The sequence below is a fragment of the Cnephaeus nilssonii genome, assembly GCF_951640355.1.
Source record: "Cnephaeus nilssonii genome assembly, chromosome: 6".
Taxonomy (NCBI): Eukaryota; Metazoa; Chordata; class Mammalia; order Chiroptera; family Vespertilionidae; genus Cnephaeus; species Cnephaeus nilssonii.
This window is the reverse complement of record NC_137077.1, coordinates 52,768,146-52,787,024: the sequence shown is the minus strand read 5'-3', so window position 1 is coordinate 52,787,024 and position 18,879 is coordinate 52,768,146. Positions and strand designations below refer to the sequence as shown.

Here is an 18,879-nt window from a genome sequence, read left to right as displayed (position 1 = left end):
AGTTGCAGCTGGTCCCCACAGCCAATTGGCCTAAGGGTCAATTCCTCCCAGTGACACCAACAGCAATCAAGTCTCAAGACTGTGTTCACAGCCCACAAAGGGGTGCACCTGGAGCTCCCAGATCAGGTGACTGGGGAGGCTGAGCCACTGGGACCTATAGGACACCTACTACACAAGGTCACTCTACCAACTCAAAGAGACATAGCAGCTCTATCCCATGCATAGAAACAAATACAGGGAAGAAGCCAAAATGTGGAGACAAAGAAACATGTCACAAATGAAAGAAATGGAATAAAGCAAACGACTGGATATAGAGTTCAAAACTACAGTTATAAGGTTACTCAAGAATCTTCTTGAGACCTCTAAGGGACTTAGTGAAACTTTGAAGGATCTTAGTGAGAATAAAAAAAAAGAAAAAAAAAAGGAAATGGATCAGTCAGAAATTAAGCATACACTGATTGAAATAAAGAATAATATACAAGGATTCAACAGTAGAGTAGAGGATTCCAAGAATCAAATAAAAAATTTGAAATATGAGGAAGCAAAAAACACTCAATCAGAAGAACAAAAAGAAAAAAGAATTAAAAAATATAAAGATAGTGTAAGGAGCCTCTGGGACAACTTCAAGTGTATCAACATTCACATTATGGGAATGCCAGAAGAAGAGAGAGAGCAAGATAATTAAAAAGCTATTTGAAAGATATTGCTAAGACATATGTCTGCTATTTTGCTGCCAATGGAGTCTTGTAGGATTTTTATGGTTTCCCATCTTACATTTAAGTCCTTTAGCCATTTTGAGTTTGGCTTTGTATATGGTGTAACTTGGTGATCTAGTTTCATTTTTTTGCATGTATCTGACCAAATTTCTCAGCACCATTTACAGTATTTATAAAACCTATTCTAAGAAATATTTACAGACAACTTCCCCTACTTGGTTTTTGTTTCTTGGGAGTTTTTTGATTACTGCTTCAATTTTACTAGTTGTAATCTATCTATGCAAATTATATGATTCTTCCTGATTTAGTTTTGGAAGGTTGTAAGTTTCTAGAAATTTATCAGTTTCTTCCAGATTGTACAATTTGTTGACACACAGTTGTTCATAATATTTTCTTACAATTCTTTGTATTTCTTTGGTGTCAGTTGTTACTTCTCTTTCATTTCTGATTTTATTTATTTGGGTTCCCTCTCTTTTTTTCTTGATGAGTCTGGTTAAAGGTTGACCAATTTTGTTTATCTTTTCAAAGAACCAGCTCTTGGTTTCATTGATTGATTGTATTGTTTTTTTTTAAGACTCTATTTAATTTATTTCTGCTGTTTACTATTTCCTTCCTTCTACTGACTCTGGGCTTTGTTAGTTGTTCTTTTTCAAATTCCCATAAATGTAAAGTTAGATTGTTTGTTTGGGTTTTTCTTTATTCTTGAGGTAGGCCCTCTTAGGTCTGCTTTTCCTGTTTCTCACAGATTTTGGGTTGTGTTCTCATTTCCATTTGTTTCAAGTTCCGATTTCTTCCTTGACCTCATTGTTAACCCATTATTGTTTAGTAACATGTTATTTAGTGTCCATGCCTTTGTGTGTTTTCAGTTTTCTTCTTGTAATTGGTTGTAAGTTTCATGGCATTATGGTTAGAGAAGATGCTTGATATGATTTTAATCTTCTTAAAATTATTGAGACTTGCTTGTGTCCTAAGCTTTTTTTGGTGTGTGTGCGTTCTTAGCTTTTTCTGACTGATTTCACTTAGCATGATATTTTCAATGTCCATCCATGTTGTCACAAATGGCAGTATTTCATTTTTTCTTATGGAGAGTAGTATTCCAATGTATATATGTAGCACATCTTCTTTATCCAATCATCTAGTGAAGGACACTTTGATTGTTTCCATGTCTTGACTATTGTGAATAATACTGAAATGAACATAGGGGTGCAAATAAATGTTTTTGCATTTTTTTAGGTAGACACCCAGAAGAAGGGATGCTGGGTCATATAGTAACTCTATTCTTAATTTTTTGAGGAACCTCCATACTGTTTTCCATAGTGGTGGTCCCAGTCTACATACCCCACCAGTAGTGAATAAGGGTTCTGGATTCTCCTTAACCTCTCCAACATTTGTTACTTGTGTTGTTGGTAATAGCCATTATAACAGGTGTGAGGAGGTATCTCATTATAGTTTTGATTTGCATTTCCCTAATAGCTAGTGAAATTGAGCATTCATATATCTGTTGGCCTTTTGTATGTCTTCTTCACCATTTATTTTTAACATTGTATATATGGGCTTTTAATCAATGTAATAAGGAAGAAAAATATAAATCCATCCTGATTGGAAATAAAGCATTAAAATAGTTTTTATTTTCAGATGACATGAACATCATTATGGAAAATAAAGGGAAATATAAAATAGCTATCAAAACTAACAAGTTGAGCTTAGGGCAGGAATAAGGTACAATGTCAATATAGAAACAACAATTGCATTTCAATAGACTAAAAATGAACAATTAGAATTTGAAAATAAAAAGCAGTTTATATAAAAACATGAATTACTTAGGGATAAATCTGTGTCATTTTTGAATGCTTAAAACTACAAGTCATTGATAGGGGAATACAGAAGACCTAAATAAGTGGAGAGATGGACCATGTTCATGGATCTGAAGACTTAATAGTGTGAAGACTACAGTTCTCCAAATTGATATATGTAGTCATCACAATCACAATAAAAAAATGAAATAAGCTCTCTTTTTAAGGAGAATTTGACAAGCTGTATTTACAAATTTATATGTAAAAGCAAAGGACCTAGGTAAAAAACAAGTTAGAATAAGAATAACATTGGTGGGAGGTCTTTTACAATACTGATTCTCCATGTTCTTTATCTATTTGTGTCAAGATCAGCGTATTTCCAGTCATCCAGATTTAAACTCTGCAAATGACTTTATTTTCCTTTTATTTGATATTAATCAGTCAGTAAATATCATAACTATTTCTAACTTCTATGTCTGCCCTAAACATTTTACTCAGGTAGTAAGATTTGCTCAAAGAATTTTGAAGCACAGTTTCATTCATTTGATACAGTTTTCTTGTAAGAAAGGCTCTCTGCTTACTTTTTCACTTTTCTCAATGTGTTCTGGGTCTGAGAGTTCTATCTCTTCAGAGGGCCTGCCAGAATAGGAATCAGGATATTGTGTTCTGGTCATATACATGAACTCTGGATCCAGGTGACCTGGGTTCAAACCTCAGCTTTTCTGTCTATTAGTTGTGTATCTTAGGCTCTATGCCTCAATTTGCTTATTTGCAATAGTATAATGATAATGGTAGCATGTTATTATTAACTAGGGGCCCAGTGCATGAATTTGTGCACGGTTGGGGTCCAGCCAGCCCACCCTGATCGGTGTGTGGGGGCGCTGATCAGGGGTGGGGCCAGCTGGGGGGAGGGGCCCCAGGTAGTTGGCTGGCAGGCCCCACCTCCTGGTCAAACTCCCAGTTGAGGGGGCAATTTGCATATTAGCCTTTCATTATATAGGACTAGAGGCCCAGTGCACAAATTCATGTACCAGTGGGGTCCCTCTGCCTGGGATTGGGATGAAACTGGCTCTCCAACATCCCCTGAGGGATCCTAGATTGTGAGAGGGTGCAGGCCAGGCTGAGGGACCCCACTGATGTATGATCAGGGCCAACTGGAGAGGGTCTGGGGGAGGGCTCCAGGGCATGTCTGGCCCATCTCACTTAGTCTCAATCGGCCAGACCCCAGCAGCAAGCTAACCTACTGGTCAGAGCGCCTGCTCTCTGGTGGTCAATGTGCATCATTGTGACTAGTTGAGCGGTCGACCAAACAATCGACCAATTGGTTGGACACTTAGCATATTAAGCTTTTATATATATATATATGATAATAGTAATATGCAATATATAGGTTTTCTAATAAATTCTATTATCACCACACATATTACTTAGAGCAATGCCTGGCACATAGTAAATACTATAAGTGTTTTTATTATTTCACTTGACCACAGGGATCTCCCTTCTGTATTGAAAGGACACATAATCTGTCATTCACATGGCACTTAAATATATGTTGCCCTGTGCAATTTCTGTAATGTTAACGTTTTTCATGGTTGTATATTTTATATATTGTATTGTTGCCTTGGGCAGATCAACTTTGTTGAATTTTCTATACTGCATAGCAAAATGCAAAACACATATTCAAATACTTGTTAAATTATGAACAAATGGTATTGAAGGACAGATAATTTCTAGGGCTTTTTCTATTCCTAGGAGAACTGATTTCCTCAGCAAGAGCCACATTAGCATTTTGGAGGTTTTAAAGATCCAAAGTAACAAACTTTGTCTCTCCTCAGATTTGGCCACTTTGGGATCAATTGTGCTGACAAACAATGCATTCCCTAGGGGTCCTGGTTCTGAGGGACCGATAAAGACTTTTGTTGTCTTAAAGAATAAAAATTAAATAGTTGCTTAGCAGAAGTCAGCCAATAGAGACTGGCGAGGAAGGTTCAATGGGAGCATCAAACAGGTCACCAGCAGGTTAAGGAGAAGAATGAGAGATGGAATAATGAGGTTGAAGGGCATCCTCGCATTGAATGGCCTGCAAAAGAGATCTTTAAATTTTCTTTCAAATCCATCATTTAAGTAGCCATAGATTTTCTCAGCATAAAGAAAATAGTTATCATTTAACTTGAGGATTCTATTTATTTTTAATAGACCTTATTTACTTTAGAATGTTTTAGATTTACAGAACAATTGAGAAGATAGTATTGATTGTTCCTGTATATCATATGCTAAGCTTCCTGTATTAATATCTTACATTAGTATGATGTATTTCTTGCAATTAATAAACCAAAACCAAAATCATTATTTTTCAATATTATTTTTCATTCTTTTATTTTTTAAATTGAATTAAATTCCCCCATCACCATTTATCCCACCTATACCCTCTTCCACCTCCATTCCCCCTCCTATCACCACCAGAATCATCACACTGTTGTCCCTGTCAATGAGTTCTTTCTCTTTTTTTCTCTTTTGCTCAGTCCCTCCAACCCCTAGCTGCCACCCCTGTACAGCTGTCAGCCTGCTCTCTATCTATGAGTCTGTCTCTATTTTGCTTGTTAATTTAGTTTGTTCATTAGATTCCACATATGAGTGAAATCATATGGTGCTTGTCTTCACTGACTGACTTATTTATCTTAGCATAAAGTGCTCTAGGTCTATCTATGCTGTTGCAATGGGTAAAAATGCCTTCTTTTTAATGGCCAAGTAGTATTCCATTGTGTAAATATACTTTAGCTGTTTTATCCTCTCACCTACTGATGGAACCTTGGGCTGTTTCCAGGTCTTGGCTATCCTAATATATAAAAACCCTGGGTCATAATGTCCAGTAATAAGGGAGCTCAGCCAACGGGAAGTCAGTCCTGCAGTCAGCTCTGGGTTGCTGTGGCAACCCAGGCTGTTTCTGCTGCAGGTACAGTGCTCCAGCACTGACTGCTGAGGGGGCTGTCAATCAGGGTCAGAGAGAGGCCTGAAGAGAGAAGCAGGGACTGATCCATTACCTCTGTGGCAGCTTTTGATCAGCACTTGCCTCTCTTTCTCTCCCAGTCTGGCCAGGAGCCGCACCTTCATTTCTCTCCAGGCCTCCACTGGGGCTGCTGATCAACCTTGCCTTTCTTATCAGGCCCTGTTGATAGGCCCAGAGACACTGACTGGCATAGAAACAGACCAATCAGAACCAAATCTGGGTGAAGTGTGAGAAGCCAATGGTTGCTTAGGAGGTGGAGCTTTTGCCGCTGACTGGCATAGAAACTGACCAATCAAAACCAAATCTGGCTCAACTATGAGGAGCCTATGGCTGCCTAGGAGGTGGAGCTTTTGATGCTGACTGACATAGAGACCAACCAATCAGAACCAAATTGGCTGGCATAGGAGGGTAGTTAGGGACAAGATGAGGCCTGCAGGGGAGGACAGTTGGGGGCAAGATCAGGCTGGCAGGGAGGGCTGTTGGGGGCAAGATCAGGCCAGCAGGGGAGGGCTGTTGGGGGCGAGATCAGGCTGGCAGGGGAGGGCAGTTGGGGGCAACCAGGCGGATAGGGGAGGGCATTTGGGGGCGAGATCAGGCCAGCAGGGAAGGGCAGTTGGGGGTGAGATCAGGCAGGCAGAGGCAGTTGGGGGCAATATCAGTTCGGCAGGCAGAGGCAGTTAGGAGTGATCGGGCAGGCAGGCAGGTGAGCAGTTAGGAGCCAGTGGTCCCAATTCTGAGAGGGATGTTCAACTAAACCGTCAGTTGGACACCCTCTAAGGGGTCCCTGATTGGAGAGGGTGCAGGCTGGGCTGAGAAAACCCCCCTTCGTGCATGAATTTCATGCACTGGGCCACTAGTCCTACCTAATAATAGACAAATATGCAAATTGACCGTACCTTCGCTATGCCCATGATTGGCCAGGAGGTGTGTGGGGGGGGGGGCGGGACTCGGGGTGGCCGGGGTGGCTGATTGGGCTGGCGGGACGCTGAGCTCGTGTTGCCAGTGGCGGCGTGAGCTCAGCGTCTGCACCATGGCTGTGCTGCGGCACAGAAGGGGCCTCTGGGGCAGCGAGCTCACATCCCACTGTGGACCATCAAAAGCGGGGGAGCTGGGTGCCTGTCCACTGGTGCACCAGGCCTTTCAGAAGCCTCCCAGCTCCCCCGCGATCGAAAGTGAAAGCGTGGGAGCTGGGTGCCTGTCCGCCGCGCCGGAGGCTTCTGAAAGGCCTGGTGCACCAGCGAAGAGGCACCCAGCTCCCCCGTGATCGAAGGTGAAAGCGTGTAGGGGACCCTACACGTGCATGATTTAATCATGCACTGGGCCTCTAGTTGTAAATAATAGTGCAATAAACATAGGGCGCATATGTTCTTTCATATTGGTGTTTGGGGTTTCTTTAGATAAATTCCTAAAAGTGGGATCTCTGGGATATAAGGCAGTTCCATTTTTATTTATTTGAGGAAATTCTACACTGCTTTCCACAGTGGCTGCACCAGTCTGCATTCCCACCAACAGTGCGTGAGGGTGCCCTTTTCTCCATATCTTCACCAACACTCGTTGTTTGTTGATTTATTTTTGATAGCCATTCTGACAGGTGTGAGGTGATATTTCATTGTGGTTTTAATTTGCATTTCTCCCATGATTAGTGACTTTGAGCACTTTTCATATGCCTATTGGCCATCTGTATGTCCTCTTTGGAAAAATGTCTACTTAGGTCCTTTGTCCATTTTTAAATTGGATTCTTGTTTTCTGGTGTTGAGTTTCATAAATTTTGGATATGAAGTCCTTATCAGATGTATTGGTGAATATGCTCTCCCATTTAATAGGTTGTTTCTTCATTTTGTTAATGGTTTCTTTTGCTGTGCTAGTTTGATGTAGTCCCATTTTTAAAATTTTTATTTTTTCCCCCTTGCCCAAGTACATATATCAGAAACAATATTGCTACAAGAAATGTCTGAGGTTATACTGCCTATGTTCTCTTCTTGAATTCTAATGGTTTTGAGTCTAACATTTAAGTCCTTATCCATTTTGTGTTTATTCTTGTGTGTGTTGTAAGAAGGTGGTCTAATTTCATTTTTATGCATGTATCTGTCATATTTCCAACAATGTTTATTGAATAGTCTATCATTAGTCCATTTAATGTTTTTGACTCTTTTGTCAACTATTGACTATATAGGTATGGATTTATTTCTGGGCTCTCTATTCTGTTCCATTGATCTACATGTCTATTTTCACGCCAGTGCCATGATGTTTTGATAATTATGGCCTTGCAGTATAGTTTGATATTAGTTAGCTTGATTCCTACAATTTTGTTCTCTTTTCTCAGGATTGTTGTTGCTATTTGGGATCTTTTGTGGTTCCATATAAATTTTTGTAATATTTGTTCATGGGTATCTTGATAGAAATTGTATTGAGTTTGTAGATTGCTTTGGGTGGTATGGGCATTTTAATGATGTTAATTCTTTCAATTCATGAATATGGTATATGCTTCCAATTATTTGTATTTTCTTCAATTTTTTCTTCAGCATCTTATAATTTTCTGAATATAGGTATTTTATATCCTTGGTTAAAATTATTCCTAGGTAATTTTATTCTTTTTGAAGCAATTGTGAATGGGATTGTTTTTTAGTTTTCCTTTCTGAAAGTTCATTATTGGCATATAAAAATGCAATGACTTCTGGATACTTATTTTGTATTCTGCTACTTTACTCAATTCATTTATCAGTTCTAATATGTAGTTTCTTTTTTGTGTGGAATGTTTTAGGTTTTCTATATACAGCATCATGTCATCTTCAAATAATGACAGTTTTACTTTTTCTTTTTCATGATGTGTTTTGGTGTGGACATCCTTAGGCCCATCTTGGGACTCTCTGTGCTTCCTGGGCTTGTGTGTGTTTTTTTCTTCACTAGGTTAGGGAAGTTTTTGGTCATTATTTTTTCAAATAGGATCCTCTGATTGGGTGTTTTTCTACCTTGTCTTCCAAATTGCTGATTTGAACTTCTGCATCATCCAACCTACTATTTATTCCTTCCAGTGTATTTTTTAAAAAAACCCTCAGCCAAGGATATACTTTTTTTAAAAAAATTTCTTTATTGATTAAGGTGTCACATATTTGTCCTCATCCCCCCATTCCCATCCCACACCCCTCCCCACGGATTCCCCCACCCCCCTGTTGTCCTTAACCATTGGTTAGGCTCGTATGCATGCACACAAGTCCTTTGGTTGATCTCTCAAGGATATACTTTTAATTGATTTTCTGGAGAGAGGGGAAGGGAAGAGAGAGAGAGAAGAGAGAGAGAGAGAGAGAGAGAGAGAGAGAGAGAGAGAGAGAGAGAGAGAGGAGAAAGTTGCCTCCCATACATGGATTGAACCAGCAACCTAGGTATGTGACCTGACCAGGAATCAAACCCACAACTTTTTGGTGTATGGAATGACACTCCAACCAACTGAGCCATTTGATCAGGTCCTTGAAATGTATTGTTTTTTGTTGTTTTTTTTCAGATATTGAATTCTTCATTTCTGACCAGTTCTTTTTTTATGGCTTCTATGTCCTTTTTCATGCTGTTGAGCATCCTTATAATCATTGCTTTGAACTCTATATATGGTAAATTGCTTGCCTCCATTTTATTTAACTCTTCTTCTGGAGAATTCTCTTGTTCTTGCATTTGGGATCTGTTTCTTTGTCTCCCCATATGGCTGCCTCTGTGTTTATTTCTGTTTTAGGTAGATCTGCTATGAGTCCTACCTTGGTACTGTGGCCTCATGTTGTAGGTGTCCTATGGAACCCAGTGGTGTAGTCTATTTGATTACATGACCTGGACCTCTAGGAATATCCCTTGTGTGGGCTATGTAGGCTCCCCTGTTGTAATTGAATCATGATTGCTATTGGGGTGTTCATGCATGGGATCCATACTTAGGCTGGCTGACTGTGAGGCTCAAACCCCAACATGGCATGAGAGCTTCTGTTCAGATGCTGATAATATGATGTGGTATTTGCCTCAGCAGATTTTGGTGTCTGCTGAGATCTTACTTTGTATATACTCTGTGTGAAGCTTATTGGATCCTGCTTTGTTGTTGTCTGAAGCTAGTCACTGGGTGTATTGCATATGGGTCTCTTGTGGGGACTCTGATGTAGGACAATGTCAGACATTGCCTGTGACTGGCCCTGGGAAACCTGTTGGAGCTATGAATGATCCAGTTTGTGGCTGCCTCTGTTGGACCTGGGTGTGTGTGCAGAAAGGACCAAGTTGCACACCATGTTTGGTTTTTAGCAGCACTGGGCTTGGGGAAAGGCAGCAAAGTTCTCAAAGAACACAGCCTGTTTAGTTTAGGCACTGAAAGAGCCTCTGGCTATACTCCTCAATAGGGCATAAGCTCCACAGGGTGGGGTGAGATGAATTCCACAGGGGGGAGCTATTGCTTTCCCTTAGGCTGCTAACTCATGGAGGAGAGTGCTCTGCCTGAGAAAGATGGCTTGTGCAGTGGGGGAATGACTCAGTATAGAGATCCTGGTGGCTTACCCTTCAGTGCTCCCCCCTGAGAGTCACCTACCCCAGACTCTCCTCCTGTGGCTCTAGTTTGCTCTGCCTTCCCTCTGACAGAGCCCAAAGTGAGTGACTGTGAATGGATTTTTATGCATTTCCTTTTTAAGAGCCATCTCTTCCTGGTGGGCAGAAGCCCTGCTGATTTTCACAGCCAGATGCTATGCACTTTCTGGCTCTGGTGCTCTGGGCTGGGGAGCCTGGCTTGGGATTTAGATCCCACACTTCTCAGGGGTGAACACTCCGCAGCTGACTTATACCTCCGGAACCTCAGCTGCCACCTGTGGGAGCCCTGCCAATCCTCTTGCTCCTTCACACTTCCTATCAGTCTCCATGTGGCTTCTTCTATAAGTCCTTGGTTATAAGGCTTCTCTGCAGGTCTTCTTCAGGATGATTTTTCTATAATTTAGTTGTAATTTTAGTTTGGTCCTGAGAGGTGGTGAGTGTAGCTTCCACCTAATGTGCTGCCATCTTGGATCTCAAAATGTTTTGAGTATATTTAATTATAAAACCAATTCTGATTCCTGAGTGTGTGTGGCTGAAAGCTGTAGCTACCAGCCCTGGCAAAAGAGCTTCTTTGAGGGCAGAGTGAATGACTTGAATCATTATCATTAAATGAAGTCCATAGTTTATTCAGATTTCTGTAGTTTTTACCTAATCTCTCTCCCTCTCCCCCCACCGCCCCCTATTCCACAATCCCCTGTAGGATACCACATTACATTTAGTTGTCCTGGGTTGGGACCAAAGAGGATCCTGTAACCAAGGTAGGTGCCCTTGACCTGCATGGAACCTGGGATCTTTTGGTCTGCAAGCCAACGCTCTATCCACCGAGCCAAACCCACCAGGGCATGACTTATGGCTATTGATGTTGACCTTGATTGCCTAATTGAGATAGTGTTTGTCAGTTTCTCCTCTGTAAAGTTTCCCCTTCTTTTGGATGGAGTGTCTACATAAATTATTCAGAATACTTCTACACAGGAGATTTCTCTCTTCTCTCTCATTTTTTAATTTTTAAAATCATTTATTTATATAAGTATGGGCTCTAGGAGTTTAGAAATTTTTAAAAAAAGAAGAAATGCCTTGGAGAATAGAGTCCTAATGTCCCTGAATACTTGTGAAGTCTAAAAGATGATTGTACTTATATTTTAGCCATTATCTTATAGGGACAACTGAAAATATAATAAAAATAAAAGGTACATTCGAGTAACTAGATGATGTTAGTAGATATAGGTAATAGTTTCATATGTACTGTAAAAGCACACAATTTTACTTTCACAATTATAAAATATGAAAACAATAAAATAACTTTTAAACTATTTAATGGCAAGAATTTCAATTATTTGTTCCAAGGTTCCTACATGACTATTACCCATTTTTCCACCTCTCTCCCTCTTTTCTAAGTTTATCTTTTTTTCCCACACTATATCTGGATTTGATCTTCAGCCATCAAATGCCTCTTACGATGTCTTTCCCAAATTCTGAGCTCTTTTGATAGTTTGATTAATTCTCTTAATCTCTAACATTCTTCTTAAATCAAGGAACAATGTAAGTCTGAATATTGGAGAACTTATTTATTTAACCAAGATTTAGTTATCCTACCCCTAAATTCAGTTTTATTTTCCTTGAGTCTATGACTTGGCACCATCGATGTTAATGTTAGTGGAAGGCATCCAGCACTTGGAAGTCCTGTTTTTATTTTTCTTCTCATATTTCACATGCAGTCGTCTTCCAGAAAGGCCAGTAGAAACACTTTTTTTTTTTTTGGTGTGGATGAATTGGCTTAAAGAAAAAAATATAATTATTTTCACTGATTTTGAAATTGCCCTTTTAACATCTTCTCATTCCTGAAAAATGGGCATTTTAAAATGAGAAGAAGAGCTCTGGAATGCACACTTTTCTTTGAGATCACTTTTAAAGCTTCAGTAAAGAATCTTCAGTTACTTTTGTGTAATCAGAGGCTAGATATTAAAGTATTCTCAACAAGTGAGAAATGGTCTTTGGGCATTTATACTCCACATCATAAGAAGGCCTTATAGCTAGACATACAACTTTATTTATTTGCATTTTCTTTTTATGACATTGAGTATGTTGAGAATCTAGTCTCTGAAATGTGCATTTATTGAAGAAACCATTCAGAATGAAATAAACTTAAAGAAAAGAGAAATAAAGAGCTTGATTTTGGCTTTTGCATTATAAGAGACAAAGGTTCCTGGGAGCAGAACAGCTTGATGAATCTCAGAATAAGAAGAGACCATTTATTTGGCAAATTAATGAATATCACTCATAGGTTAGATTTAAACTTAATTTAATAACCTCTAAAAACATTAGTCATCTCTTACTTCTTTGTGAGAAATACAATCCATTTTACTGTGTCCTTGAAGGCATCTTTCACTTGTTTGTTTCGAAGGGTGTAAATGAATGGATTAAGCAAAGGGGCAACTGAAGTGGTGAGCACAGACACCACTTTATTTATGGCCACTCCTTCCTTCGCTGAAGGTTTGATGTAGATGAAGATGCAGCTGCCATAGGTGAGGGAAACCACAATCATGTGGGAAGAGCAGGTGGAAAAGGCCTTTTTCCTTTGTTGGGCAGAAGGGAACTTTAGAATGGTCTTGATGATGTATGTGTAGGAAAGCACTACACACACTAAGGTAATAATGAGTGTCAGCACGGCAAAACTCAAAACAACTCTTTCTATTAACGCCGTGTCCGAACAGGTTATTTGTAAAATAGGAGATGTATCACAGCCAAAATGATCAATCACATTCGAATCGCAGAATTCCAGCTGGAGGCCCATGCTTAGAGGTGGGAGGATAATCAACAAGCCAGCAAACCAACAGCAGAGAACGAGTGTAGTGCAGACTCTGTTGTTCATGATGGTTGTGTAATGCAGGGGCTTACAAATGGCCACGTAACGGTCATAGGACATGGCGGCAAGGAGAAAAAATTCTGTTGCTCCAAAGAGGACAACAAAAAATATTTGGGTGGCACAAGCATTGTAGGTAATATTATTATCTCCAGTTATCATAGTATACAGGAATCTGGGAATACAGACGGTGGTGAAGGAAACTTCTAAGAAAGAGAAATTCCGGAGGAAAAAGTACATGGGAGTTTTAAGATGGGAATCCAAAAGTGTGAGGGTGATGATGGTGAGGTTCCCAGACACACTCAACATGTAGGTGAGAAACAAAAATACAAAAAGCAGAACTTGCAGTTTTGGGTCATCTGTCAGTCCCAGCAAGATGAATGTGGTTATTGCTGTATAATTTTTCATCCCTGCCTTGTGCCAAGTCAAATGTAATTCCACCTGAAGAGAGTAGTGTCATAAGAAGCTGGCAGCGGAATGTAAATGAAAACTCACCAACAAGCTAGCTCACTTTATTCTTTCGCTTACTAAGCAATTTATACAGTGCCCTTGACATCGTACTGATATAGATCTAATGCTTATAATTCTCTGATTAGAAAGCACATGTACAAAGATGTCAATTAAAAACAATACAAAACAAAAAAACATAAATCTCCGGTCTGTTTTGCAATTCTTCAACAATATTGCCTTGTAGTACAGATTTTATTTGTCTTTATCATGAAGGAAGTAGTCATTTTTGAAGTTTTTCCCTCCCATCCTTGTTTTTCCACACCATACTGAAATGTTCCATTTTCAAAACCAAGAATGATCTGTTAATGAGTACTTTTGTGTTTCAAATAAAACTTTTTTAGAGCAATATTAGGATCACAGGAAAATTGAGGGGAAGATACCGAGAGTTCCCGCTGTCACACATGCACAGCCTTCCCCGCTAGCAATAGGCTCCTGCTGTGTGGTCCACTTGTTCCAACTAATAAACCTACATGGACGCACCAAAGTCCATAGTTTACATTATGGTTTACTCTTGGTGTTGTACATTCTATGGGATTGGACAAAGTTTTAATTAGTATTTTACGTTAATCATTTTATGTTGTTATGCTAAATGTTAACAGCAGCACATTCAATTGAAAGTGTTAGTTCTACTCTTTGTAATTCAAATTATCTCTAGATTGAGAGATAAAAAGTTTACAATACAGATATACCTATGTTTTTTTTAGCCTATATTTAGGCAAATGAAAGTATGCCTAAGCCAGTTGTGGGACTGCTTACCCAGTGGGTTTCCTGAAGTGGTATAAAGAATTGTTCTGAAACCTGGATATAAACCACAATTAGTCCTGTTCTGAAGCTTTGGGTCATGGATGGAGCCCAGAGAGACTGATCTGTGGCTTTGCTTTCTTTGGCAATCTGGTCAATCCTGTGCTTTTCGCAGCACTCAGCCATCAGAATCTGTCTCAGGATATATCTTAGTGACTTCTTTGAATAATTGCTGCTGCTCCCCTCCTCGAATCAACTCTCCCCACTAATTTACCAACCAGCTATGTTCTCTGAGTTAAGAAAACAACAACACATTTTTATTCATTTCAGAGAGAGGAAGAAAGAGGGAGAGAGAGAAATATCACGGAGAGAGAATCATCCACAGACTGCCGCCTGCACGCTCCCTGCTGGGGATCAAGCCTGCAACCCTGGCATGTGCCCTGACTGGGAATTGAACCGTTACCTTCTATTTCATGGGTTGATGCTCAACCACTGAGCCACCCTGGCAGGGCTGTTCTCTGAGTTTTGATACGGTAACTTGCTGAAGCAACATCCAGGAACAAATGGACACACCTGAGCCAATCTTTGTAAACAAATTACAAAGGACCCTGTTGTACTTTTTGTTATTCTCATTGCATATATCGCTGTCCATTTCAGTGCTTCCCAGGAGTTTTAAGCCTCCCTGGTACTCTAAGTTACACTTTTTTTCAGGAATCCAATAGAGGCTCAGGAAATTCCCCCCTCTTTCATGTCAAAACTTACCCTCATTAAGATTCATATTTCAAGCAACTACTCTCAGGTATCCATCTGTAAAAGAAGAGCTGGTAAGTGCATTCTCACTGGGTATATCAGTAGTTCATAATAACTCAATCTATTGGCCTATAATATGTCTCTGTGTTTTATTAGGGAGGATTAATTGTAAAACAGGAAAATTTAGGCATAACTCAGGTGTTTATAGGAAAACACTACACACTTCTGCATATCAGGCAAAACTAATCTCTTATGTATATAAGCAATTGTACTCAATGTGTGTGTTATATAAAATGTAAAAATACATTAGGGTACTCTTATTTTTTATTGCTCAAGTAAATAATCTACATTTATTCATTTAAAATATTTAAAAAGCACCTATTATTTAAAAAACATAATATCAGAAATCCCACATATAATTTCACTCATATGTGGGATTATAAAACTGAAAGCAACAAATGAACAAACAAACAAACACAAACTCATAGACTCAGACAACAGTAATTACCAGAGGGAAGGGGGGTATGGGGGTAGTAAAGGGGGTCATATATATGGTGACAGAAGATGATTTGACTTTGGGTCAAATCACAGTGCAATATGAAGATCACGTGTCATAGGAATGTGCACTTGAAACCTATATAATCTTACTAACCAAGTCGCCCAATAAATTTAATAAAAAGAAAGAAAAAAACAAAAGCTTTCAGGCTATACTAGTAGGAAATTATATTTCATTTTAGTGCATGTTCAGTGACATGGTAACACAAGAAAACAGTGAAAATGCAACTTTGAACTTGGGATAACTACTTTAAGATTACTCCTCGGCAATCATTCTTAGTTATCTTAGTAGCTGTTCATATTTTCCTACATTCACTCAGTGTCTCTCGGTTCTTTTCTTTTTACTAAAGTTGTCAATGTCATCTGTCACCACAAGCTGAGTTGGCAAAGTGCATTGCTCAGAGGTCACAGATATGATTTTGGAACAGAGAAAACCTTCCCTTAGTTCCTGGGTAAAACACTTACCATATACTAGTCAGGGGAAGACTCTGATAGACCAAATTAAATGATAGGTCAGGTTTATTCCTGCACTCCTAATTGTAGAAGAATTAAATCCTTGTACTGGCTACTGGCATTGTTAACTCCAGCTCCCCCTGTCCTATGAAGTTCTTAGAATCTAAAATTACCCCCTGCTTCTCTTATCAAAACTCTTATTCTTCTGTATTGGTAGGAAAGACCGGTGAACTCAATCATTATAGCATTTTCGAGATCATGAATTTAATGTTTTAAAATGGCTAATGTAATGTGTGTGAACCTTTAGCAGCATTGTGTTTTAATTCATGAAGCTTGTTAAATAAACACTACTTGTAGTAATAGAATTAAGCCTGTGGTGGCAGCTCCTTTGGATATATAAAACTGCTTCAGACGAATTCAAACAACTTCAAAGAAATTGCTGGCCTTTACCAGCAACCATAGTGACGTTCTCTCTTATTTTGGGAAAGTTTTCCTGGGAGAATGAGTTATTTATTTATTTTGAGATTGGATTAATTAAAGTTTGAAACAATTTCATTACATAAATAATAAATTTCACCACCTCCCTCCCATAAGTAGTGTTAATTAACATTTTAATTAACATTCATAGGTAGGCCTTGATGATTTAACCTGTGCAAAACTACCTACTCTTGCTGCAGGTTAGGGAGCTGGGTGAGTGATTGAGATTCATTTCTTCCTTTCATTGATTTCCTATTGAGTTAATTAAAATATATTTGAGACACTCTGACCTTACCTTTGTTTGGAACAAACCTCATTCTGTCTTCATTTGGGACAGGCTGCCTGTGGACTGGATAGTAGAGATTTAAGAAGAGTGAATGTTGTGCCCCCAATGCCCTACTCCTTGAAAAATAAAAAGGCAAAAAGGAAGTAAATAGCATCTGGAAAATAAGATGAGGTTCCCTGTTAGATAATTTATAAGCTGATCTCATTTTACTTCTAGGACACCAGTGGATATTATTAGATGGTGATGTCTTTCCCATCACCTTTTATTATTCTGTCTCATCTTCCTCAACTCATAGTTATGACTGGCTCTTTCAAAGGCTAAAGTGACTATGGCAGCAAATTCTAATTTTATGTTCCCTGAGATAACAACATATCAGAATGATTGTTAAATCCTTTTCTTTAGTGCCAGTTATAATGAACTGAATTCCAGATTTTAAAACTGACTGTATTCATCCTCTGCCTATGTTTAGAGTATTAGGAAAAATATGTCTCGACAACAATATACTTACTTTTCTTTAAAAAAAAAACATTTTTTATTGATTTCAGAGAGGAAGGGAGAGGGAGAGAGAGATAGAAACATCAATGATGAGAGAAGATAATTGATCGGCAGTCTCCCACACACCGCACACTAAGGAACTGGCCTGCAACCTGGGCATGTGCTCTACTGGGAATCGAACCACGACCTCTTGGTTCATAGGTCAACGCTCAACCACTGAGCCACGCCAGCTGGGCTATATACTTACTTTTCTGACAGTTCTGTACGAGGCCCTTGATGGAACCACAATTTGAGGAACATTCAATTTGTGAGTTTTATGTATACTTCTGCTCCTGATCTCACATTCCACCTATTTCCACACCGTCTCACCCTCCACACAAGCATATTTGTGTGTGTATGTGTGAGTGAGTGTGTGTGTGTGTGCATGTGCACATGAGACAGAACTCTCCTAGATTTGTATATATCTGATATAATTAAGCCCAGTCTCAGCCTCCTCTTCCATCACTGAGTCTAAATGCCATTTGTTACTAGATTTCTCAGTTACTCTGTTCAAAGGAAGGAAAGAGTGGTGCAGAGATAAGGAAGGTTTCTCTCTAGTTTTGTCAGAGGGGCATCTCTGAATTTCTTGGGCAGAGGCAGGCTTTCCTGCAAATTGTATAACAACAACATTTCTTTTATATGTTTAGTCTGCTACCAATGCACAGGGAACATGGGAGTGAACAACCAAATAGTCCTTGGTGACCCCGTTTGAAAAGTTACTAATGAACTGACGGTAGTTTAATCAGCAGTGTAAAAACACACGTAGCAATGGGAACAATGTCCTCAGAGACATGGAAGGTGGGCTGGCATTATCTGAATTCCATTTTGATTTCTTTGTTGAATCTTTATAATTCTCCTAGAATTAGACACTCTATTTGGCACTTTATACATATAATATATTATTTATCTTTGATGTTAATCTTAGGTAAAGTAAAAAAAAAAAAAAGACCCCAAACTATCTTCATTTTACAGATGAGGAAACTGAGGAGCAGAGGAATGACTGGACAGAATGCTCTTTGGAGTGGTGCACGTTTTGAACAAAAATGGAGCTGAACACAAAAGTCCTGATTCTTTCTCCATACTACCCTAGCTACTTGTCCCAATATTTAAGAGGCTTACCAGCACTCAAATAGAAAATGGTTTCATTTACATGTTGGTCTAAAGAACAAAATAAACAAATAAACAAAATAGAAACAGACTCAGAGAATTGATTGATGTTTGCCAGAAGGGAGGGGGCTGGGTGAAAGAGGTGAAGATTAAGAAGTATAAATTGGTAGTTACAAAATAGTAACAAGGATGTAAAAGGCAGAGGGAATATAGTCAATAATCCTATATAGTAAAAGGCTAATAAGCAAATTGTCCCCTTGGGAGTTTGACCAACTGGGAGTTTGACCGCTTGCTATGATGTGTGCTGACCACCAGAGGGCGGCGCAGAACGAATGAAGGCCCCGGCCGACAGCCAGAAGGCCCCGATCAGCCCTGATCGCTGGCCAGGCCTAGGGACCCTACCCATGTACGAATTTCATGCACTGGGCCTCTAGTGTTATGATAATGATGTATGATGCCAGTTAGGTACTGGAAATATCAAGGAGAACACTATGTAAATATGATTGTCTAACCCACTAAACTATATACCTGAAACCAATACAAAA

The 18,879-nt window shown here is 39.2% G+C and overlaps 1 protein-coding gene across 1 annotated transcript; it reads right to left on the bottom strand.

The window, feature by feature from the left end:
* Positions 1–12,390: 12,390 nt before the first annotated feature.
* LOC307101871 (olfactory receptor 6C2-like) lies at positions 12,391–13,335 on the bottom strand (the record flags this gene model as incomplete). The annotated part of the gene is made up of 1 exon (XM_079775351.1): positions 12,391–13,335. The coding sequence occupies exon 1, from the start codon at positions 13,327–13,329 to the stop codon at positions 12,391–12,393; it is 939 nt and encodes a 312-aa protein (XP_079631477.1). The 5' UTR covers positions 13,330–13,335.
* Between the last annotated feature and the right edge of the window lie 5,544 nt (positions 13,336–18,879).